Genomic DNA, 9669 nt, shown 5'->3' on the forward strand with positions numbered 1-9669 from the left:
AGGTAGCCTAACTCAAAACCTGACTTGTTTTTGATGTTTTTAAAATGATTTTAAACATTTTTACAATTGAAGAATACAAATCACTTTGGCCATACACCAATGAAAAACATTTTTTAATTTTAAATGTAAAGCAACAAACATTTTTTATCACGGCCACAGGGAGCCACTGCAGATGGCTTGAAGAGCCACATGTGGCTCCGGGGCCACAGTAGCCTCCCCCTGTCCTACAGTAAACAGTTTTGGATAATTGCATTTTAGAACCAAGTTTTTCATAAATAAAACCCCAAAAACATCAGATTTCAAATGAAGGAAAACGTCCCAGTCACTCTGTGTTCTCACCATGTCTCGATGTTCCAGGTTAGCATTGTTCTCCAGCAGTTCCCGCACCACCTCGATGTGGCCCTCCTTCGATGCAGAGATCAACGCTGTCCAGCAGTCCTGCACACACAGACAAACCCGTTATCGCAGGAACTGCCATCAGACTCCAAAATCCAGCCCCGGTGAGCTCAAATCCTTGTACCTACCAGCTGGTCATACCAAGTGCTCATGGGAACGCGGTGTCGCATGGACGGACAGGAGTGTCAGAGAGTAAAGTGTGGAAGACAAGTGCAACTAGAGCATGTGATGCTTCTCCTTTCCTCTTCAGCGAGAGTGAGCACAAGTTTTGAGTGTGCCAATGCGTAATAGCAGGTTACATGTACGTGAGATGTTAATGAGAGGTGTAGTGTGTGAGCGTGCATGTGTGTGCTCAAGTGGGAGGCGAACTGTATGCATGCGTGAGTGTGTGCGTGTGTAGGGGCTGGCTTCTGAAGGCACAGGGTGTTGGCCAGCGAGTGGATCCTGTCATTTAGTCAAAAGAGCGAAGGTAAAAGTGTGTAATAAGTCGTCATTATGGCTCATGATGGCTCATAATAGCTGTGGACTAAGCCCGAGCGTGGTGAGTTCAGCAAGATGGAACATCAGGACCACTAGCTCAGCTACGTCTTCTTTGTCAAGTGGATAATGTGGTAAAAATTACCGCATTGTTTTTCACCTGTGCCTGGACTCTAGGGCTCCTGATGTTTAATATAACGCCTAGTGTGCGTATTAGGGCAAGTTTGTGATGTTACATGTGTGCGCATGCTTACAACATCATCCAAGTTCACGTTGGCTCCTCTCCGAATGAGCTCCTGAACTATCTCCAGATTGCCCTGCTCTGCTGCCACCATCAGGGGAGTCTGTCCATTCTGAAAAAAGGAAAGAGGGAAGGAGCACAAACCAATTAACTACACTGTTTTCCCTGTGACCCTCTGAGAACTTACTTTGTTTTTTAGACAACATCCCAACTATTTTGGAATAGAGGTTGTATTTGTTTTGTACTTAACTAAGTCTTACCCTTTACCAGGGTTCAGCAACCTTTACTAACAGAAGAGCCATTGTTGGCCAAAATATGAGAAAAACAGTCGGAATGGAGCCGAAAACTAAATTAGCCTACCAACACTAATAAAAGGTCATAATGAGCATTTATTTCTATGATTTTGTCAGAATGCAGTGAGGACCCAAGTGCAAAAAAGAGGCTGGAGACTGAAGAAATATCTCAAAAGATTTGGATTTGGAAAACTAGACTTGAAGTTGGGAAAATTTAGACCAGCTCATAGACTTTCATAAGCTATGGTGCACATTTTAGTTGACTAAAACATTTTTACTGCCATATATAATCTACACATGTTTACAACTGAAGAATACAAATTGCTTTGGACCTACACCAATGATACATTGAATTAAAAATGTTAAGAAATAAAAGTTTCATTTTGTATAATTTTTTTTTTGTCACAGCCACAGGGAGCCGCTGCAGACGGCCTGAAGAGCCACATGTGGCTCCGGAGCCGCATGTGCCTACACCTGCCCTATACTAAAAGACAACCTGACAATCATTCCCTTAAAGAAAACTATTTCACCCTTACGATGACCATTTAGTATGACCATCAGTTAGTCAGCCTGTGTTACCTTAAAAAATACATTAGTTTTTCTTGCATGCCTCCACAAATCAAGGAGTAAATCCTTGATGGATGAAGTAAATAGGGGCTTGATTAACAACAGCAAAGCTATATCAAAACATCCATTTATAAACACTTAACAAAAAAAACCCTGTGAGCTTATTAAATGTGGCCCCATTTACTCTAATAAAACAAGGGATTTTTGTTTGACTGTTTCGCCCCCAAAAGAAAAAAAATCATGGTCACAAGAGGTGATTAATGATGAAATGGGTGATTTCTGAGCAATTATTACTTTTTGCAATATGACCTACACATAAGGCTTTCAATTATTCAGGTTAAAGGTCAAAGATGGTGTTATTCTACATTTTTCCTATGTCAACACATCTCTTAAAGACCAAAACCAACAGTGCTTTAGTGTGTCTTTCAATACATTTCACCCAACCTTCTGTTCTTACTGAGGGCATAAGTCTTAAAAAAACTGATGAACACTTATACATACTTAACAAAGAGTTAAGTATGTATAAATACGTCCCCAAAACACCTAAAAAATGTATGTTTAATAAAAGATTTTCAACAACAATGGGGGTATATGGAACAGAAGAATGGACTGGACAAGGGTTGAGCTTTTCACAAACCCCTCTAAACATTACATCAATGTTAAGTTTTTCTAAAAGTATTTACTTCCATTGTACATTTTCATGTTTTACCCTTTTACAACATTAAATCAAAGGAGATTAAATGTGCTGTTTTCCACATTGATCAACAGAAAAAAATGCAAAAATAAATTCACATCTCCACAAATTGACAATGACACATGGAAACTTCCTGAGCGTATAAATGCTTTTTTTTTTTAAATATTAACCCTCCATAAGCCAAAAATAGAGTATCAGGCACAGTGTCTTCTCTTTGCAAACGGTTTTACAAATTAGTCTCAGAAGGATCGCTTCACAACAGCTTCAAAATAGATTGTAGTATCCCTTTACTAATAAAACACCTGTTCTCAAAGAGCTTCTCATTACTTCATACTGCTGAGTTGTAACATGGCTGACTTACATCGCTCCTGCTGTCCACATCTTTGAACTTGTCCAAATGTGCTTTGATGGCAGCCAGGTTCTCCTCCTCCACGAAGCTGAAGAGACTCTGTACGGCCAGAGAGGTCATCTTCAGGGAGGTGGTGGTATCCATGGCTGACTGCTAACCCCCAATACACCACTGCAGAGCGAGAGGAAAGCAGATTAGCATTCACGAAAGATTAAAGATACTAATGGTATCTATGTGGCCAGCACAGCTAAATGTACAGCACTGCTGAGAGAGAGAAGCAGAAACTTTAAAGCCAGGAAGAGGGTGTGGTGTATCTTTGAAGTGATGCTAGTGAGCAATAAACAAGTACTGGCCAAAACTAGCTCACACGCACAAACTCACCCCTACAAACAAAAAACAGAGGCCACATAAACATCACGACATACAATCAGAAAAAGGGGCATATCTTTAAAAAAACAAAAACATATGCAAGGCTTACTGGAAAAGGACTATATACTGCTGTGTACACACAGATGGAAAAAAATGTGTGCTCTTGCTTCAATATGGATATGCTTGTTGTTTTCATACATTTTTGTTTTGTTTTTTTACTGTAAAATTTGAATCAGATTTATGCATGAATTCTACATTTACATTTAGTCATTTAGCAGTCTGTTTTATCCAAAGCCACTTAAATAGAAGAGAGGAAAGGAAACATTACTGGAAACTTCTACTGGACTCCCTTCGGATTGTATGGACTATGATTAGGGAAACACTAAAGTGCTGTAAATGCAATTTACGGTAATGTCATGTAATTGATATTTATTTTCCTTTGAAAACAGTTTTGGGCCAGGATATATGATTATCTCTGGAAAATTTCAGAGAGCATCTTCAGTCAAATAATGAGATGCTAAGGTGGCAAGAATGGCAGCACTTATAAGGCAGGTACTTAACCTCTTTGGAGGGCTAATGCTATGGGCCAAATTCTGTAGGGATTCACATGTTGCGTGATTAGTGTCTTAATACATGTACAGGTGCATCTCAGTAAATTAGAAAGTCATAGAAAGTTTATTTATTTCAGTAATTAAATTCAAAAAGTGGAAATAACACATTATATAGATCCATTACACACAGAATGAAACATTTCATGTCTTAATTTATATAATTTCTTCTAATTATGGCTTACATTTAATGAAGAGCTAAAATGCAGTGTCTCAAAAAATGTTATATTACAAAAGACCAATTTTAAAAAGTATATTAAATATGGAAATGTTGGCCTCTGAAAAGTATGTCCATCTATATGACTCAAGACTTGGTTGGGGCTATTTGACTTGAACTACTGGAAATGGACTTTTCCATCATATTCTAATTTATTGAGATGCACCTGTATGTACAAAAATCTTTACTTACTGACTTGTTTTGCTATTGTTTGTTTGTTTCTTGTGTCCACTCTTCTTTGGACAATCAAGGCCAACTGTTTATGTGGTGTTTACAAGTTTTAGGATGGTGTGGTGTATTTAAATTTTGTGATGCATATTATTTTGAACTTTGTTTAAAAAAATAACAATTAAACAGAAAGAAAGTGCACAAACAACCTGTAGGACACAGTTATATGTGTCTGTTTCAACCAGTATGTAAAAGTGATGTTACAATAAGACAATGCACTGAACAAACCGTTAGCTCTCATGTAGAGAGCTAACGGGGGCACTTGGGTCAGTTCAGTTTAGTTCAGTTCAGTCTGCCTGCTCATGCTGAAAACATGATCTAAACTCGCTCTGCTCAGTATAATGAAGGCAGAGCAATCACAATGCTCCGCTAAAGAAAGTCCATGAAGTCATCAAATACCACTAAAGACAAACAATAGTCTTTAAACTTTGATCGTTTGAAGTTAATGATGACTTGGACAATTGGTGCACTCGACTGTGTGCTCCAATTATATCAAGACTAACCCTCAGTTCTGCCCTCATCCACTGCCTTAAATTGGACTTGTGGAACTTGTGTACCCTACAAAAGAAAAGTGCCTGAAAGTACAAGGTGCACTAAAACTGCTTTGCATTGATGGGAATAGCAGAAAGAGTTAGGCTAATGACTATCAGACAAATCAATGCTGACGGCCCAGTTTGAAGAGATTATCTTTAATTAGGCTCCACCATTCTAAAGAAATATTTTAAACCCATGAAATAGACTGCCATGCTCATCCAAACCCTTTTTAACCATTTTCATCCTGGAATACACAGGACAAACATTTCTGTATCTATTGGACTCTGACAATATTTCCTCTCTTCTAATACACTGTTAAATATAAAAAACCTCTCAGACATTACATGAATTATTTCTTCTGACAAAAGAAACCACAATCAAAATGGTTGTTTTAGCTGTAGGGATTCAGCCAATCGATAACAAAACTCATTAAAGATTCATCAAGTTGGGCTCTTCCATCATGGTCAGACTCACTTCCTGCCACAGCAGCAACACAGAATTAATCAGCTGCATTCATTGCCTGCATGTTACCTTGGCAATGGGTTTCACATAAAGACTAGCAAACATGCTGCTCAATATTTCAACATAATCTGTGAGGCAAGCAGCTCAGGCTCAGGTCAATAAACGCTTAAATGTCACATGGCTGTTGGGCTGTTAGCACAAAGGCCTAAAATACTCAGTTCAGTCAAATTCAGGGCAGTCTACCAATAATTAACTACATTTTTTTTTTTTTTTTTTTAAAGTCTGAGTCTGTTTCTTCAGTCAGGGTTCACCTGCCACCTGTTCTCCCATATCAGACAGTGGCATGCTTAAATAAAAAAAATCCTTTGTTTACAGTGAAGGCAATAGGAGCCTGTTGACACACCCTCCTCAGCTCCTTGTCCCTCTCAGCACAATGGGTGGACGGTAACACCACACAAGAACCAATCAGTAAACATTTTGCCGGTTCTGTGTTGAGCAATAATTAGATGGGAGTTCACACAACCTCTCAACAAAAAACACACACAAGTAAAAACCAGCAGGGGGAAAATGACAATAGTAAAAATGAAAAAGCTATTATAACAAAGGCTTTAAAGGATGCTAAAAGAGACACAATTGAGGTCTCTAGAAAACACAAAAAAAAGTAAACAGAAGAACCCCTTACCTTGGTGTAGGGTGAAGCTTATATCTATTTGGCTATTCAACACAAATCTTTATCCCCTGCTCACTCGCACACAGTATCAACAAGCTCTGCCGGGAAAACGCTCAGCATCCCCCTTCCACTCAAGGCTGAATATTAGATGAGGGGGCTGGCCCACGCCCATCTCTTCCCAACACAATAGACACGCGACCATTTCCATTCATTACATACACTGGCTCAGCTCCAAATTATAAAGATAAAAGGGGAGAGACAATTAAGATGTTGGCTTAATTTGTGTTATTGTATTTAACAAATAATGGCTGCAATAAATAGAGTAACATTTATATCAAAGGGAGCGGTCACAGGCAGATTATTACTGTCTTGTTACTTTGGTTTGTTTAAAGAGCTTAATTGCTAATCAGTCAAAGTCAAAATGTCAAATTGATGCTGAAACACTCTAATTTTATTCCAATATCTACTACTGTTAGCCATAAGAAAGCTCTTAACCTTCAGGTTGGGTTGGGATATACTGACAAAATCTAAATGAAGAAAAATTGAAAATTAAAAACCTCAACATACATTTGTATCCTTAAATTTAATTCACAGCATTTTAGAGTAGGGCTGCTACTTACAATTACTTTCATTGAAAATAATAATAATATGTCAGAAAATTGTGGCAAATGTTTGTTTAAATGTTTTCCAAACCAAGATTACAATCAGTTTTCTTCCAAAAAATAACACTAAACACTTAAGTTTTTTTGTTTTTTGCTTAAAAATATTATTTCAATTAAACCTTCAAAATAGCTGCCAATTAGTTTTGTATTGATCAACTTCAGCCAAAAAAATGTTGTCGGTGCTTTTACCATACATTTACAAAGAAGAAAAATAAGGCACACAAGGCAGAATTTTGAATAGGGAAATTAGTTGTAAAGTGGACACGAAGGCCAAACAGGCGCAGGCATTCACTGTTTGCAGCCTTACCACTACAACATTAAAATAATCAAAGAAATCTTTGTCACATAACTGTACAGGAAAACACACATTTAGGGCTGGTCTTGAGAAAAACAGAAGACCAAAGATCTATTTTCAGGTCATATGTGGTCCAGTATTTGTGTAAAAACAAAGACCACTCTTGATATTATCAGGTAGATTCCTAAAACCTGTTATCAGCTGTGCAGCTTTTTGAACACACACAAACATGAACTTGTGAGGCACAGCACTAGATCCAATCTCTAAATTTAACCAGTCAGCTCTTCTTGGCTGGTCATGTGTGTAGGGAACTGCTGAGGATTCAGTTCCCTGTCACATACCAGGGTCTGCTCCAAAAAACAGGTCGAGTTATGTGACAAACTTAAGAAGCACAACCTGAACTAGTCTATGCGCAGGGCAGCTCTGGGTTTTACTCTGAAAGGTTACTAACCAAGTAAACCTTGCACTTGAAACTAATCCCTGGTCACAGGAGCTGCTGGAGAGAAACTAAATAAGTCGGACAACCACTAGAACACCGTTTCAACATAGTTGTGAGAAGCAGGGTGTGGGTTTGCTGCATATTTCCTGCCTGCAACTGCAACATTAAGTAAACCTTCTCAGACACTAGTATGGTGCACCAGCTGACCTGACTGCCTGTCTTCAGGTTGTCAAAAAATGGAGGTCATCCAGAAGTTCCCACTTCTATTAGGGCCCTTTGTTTTTTTTTATATAAAACAGGGAAAAAGTTTAACAGTAAAAATATATAAAGCCACTGTAGAGATTTGAATGTGTAAAGTCAAGAAAAACTGTCTTGCATGTCTCAGTCATGGAAAAAAGTATTTTACCACTGTTTTCTTCAATTTCTTGTTCATTTTAATGCCTGGTAAAACTAAAGGTACAATTGTTTGGACAAATATAATGATACATGAAATGATACAACAAAAATAGCTCATAAGAGTTTAATTTAAGAGCTGACATCTAGACATTTGATAATGATTTTGGTTACTATCAAGAAAACCATGGAAAATGTTTAGATATCAGCTCTTAAATTAAACTCTTATGAGCTATTTTTGTTGTTATCATTATATGTGTCCAAACAAATGCACCTTATGTTGTACCAGGCATTAAAATGAACAACAAATTGAAGAAAACAATGATCTAATATTTTTTTCCATAACTGTACATTGAACATTTGACCGAGGGAAAACACTGCTGAGAAAAATAATCGCCCAAGTCATTTTTTGTCAACACTGTTTTTTTTTGCCTATATCATCTCCTCATGACGCCGGCCACCTTTGGTAAAATCGCCTACATCCTCAGTTGATCAGATCATGTGATTTTACCCCTTTAAGATAATGGCCTATGTCAAGTGTGAGACTTAAGCGGATTCATTATGCCTAAGTCACATTTTATTTACATTTAATTTTTTTAACATGCCTTTGTGACTTAAGCAAGATATGGTAACACTTTATTTTGAAGGTGTCTACATAAGAGCGTGTCATAAACATTAATGACACTTTTAACATTAATGCTCATGATGCTTGTCATGTCATGTTTCTGACAGGCTTGTGTGACTCTTACCATATCTTGCTTAAGTCACAAAGGCATGTTCAGAAAATTGCCTAAGTCATTTATTTCTCTTAAGTTACATCATTTACACATAGTGTTATTACTATGCCAATAGCCATCCTTTGTTACTTCATTTTTAAGTGAAATGATCAAATAAATGTCATATGTTACACTTTTGGTGAAGTTTTTTGTGTTTCCCGCAAAACTTGAAAAAAAAAATGAGTTCGGCGATTATTTTAACAGGGTGACGATTTGAAGTGTCTCTTAATATCAAACAGGACCCTGAGAATATAGATAACACTACGCTCCCCAAAAAGTAAACATCTGGATGACACCCACCCACAGAGAGAGAGATATCACATGTGTCCACAAATGTGACAAGATAAGGAAATAAATAGTAAAGTTGTTATTTTTCTCGTTTTTAATGTACGTGTTTTCACAGGGATGTTAGGAGCAGACTGCCTTTCCGTGTTTACTACTATCACTAGGAAGCAACAGAAAAACACTCGCTAACTCCCAGCGGCTAACAGGCTAACGTTAGCTCAGAGCGGCTAGCTCCCCCAACAGGTCCTCTACACTTTTATCACCTCTAAAAGGAAAGAAAAAAATACAGTGAACAAACTGAAGTACTCTTACCTACTCAGGGCTGCTCTGTTACCGCGTGTGTTTTGTTCCCGCCCGGTAAAACTAGTCACAAAGCCCGTTGTTTAACGTCATACTGTGGCTTCTGTGCGTGTGTGTTGGACAGACAGACGTTAACCTGCTGCTACAGTAAGTCACTAGCTCCTCCCCCCCATGGTTACCATGGCGTCACATGTGGCGGGGGGGCAGAGGGGTCACAGCCCCCTCAGTCTGATTATATGGTGTCTGTCTGCAGCAGGGCCTCTGACAGGATTACTGCTGGAAGATGGGATGTTTCTACTGAACATTTTAAAATGTCAGGACCAATGGTGGCAGGATATACTGCAGTTTTAACTACTTTTGTGGGTTAAAAAAAATAAACCTTTATGACCATATTAATTGTTTTCATGAAACCCA

At 38.1% G+C, this 9669-nt stretch overlaps 1 protein-coding gene across 3 annotated transcripts in view; it reads right to left on the reverse strand.

The window, feature by feature from the left end:
• Positions 1–9409, reverse strand: part of kidins220a (kinase D-interacting substrate 220a) — a 55898-nt gene extending 46489 nt beyond the window's left edge. For 2 of the 3 annotated variants that reach the window (XM_059353229.1, XM_059353231.1), the window contains exons 1-4: positions 9268–9409; positions 3030–3188; positions 1128–1226; positions 340–438 (exon numbers count right to left, since the gene is read on the reverse strand). In XM_059353229.1, the coding sequence (XP_059209212.1) occupies positions 340–438; positions 1128–1226; positions 3030–3161 (330 nt within the window). In that variant the 5' untranslated portion in view covers positions 3162–3188; positions 9268–9409. Of the gene's footprint in view, positions 1–339; positions 439–1127; positions 1227–3029; positions 3189–6117; positions 6206–9267 lie in introns of those variants that run through there. The other variant, XM_059353230.1, reaches the window with a different exon arrangement.
• Between the last annotated feature and the right edge of the window lie 260 nt (positions 9410–9669).

Source organism: Centropristis striata, chromosome 16 (genome assembly GCF_030273125.1).
Source record: "Centropristis striata isolate RG_2023a ecotype Rhode Island chromosome 16, C.striata_1.0, whole genome shotgun sequence".
Classification (NCBI taxonomy): Eukaryota; Metazoa; Chordata; class Actinopteri; order Perciformes; family Serranidae; genus Centropristis; species Centropristis striata.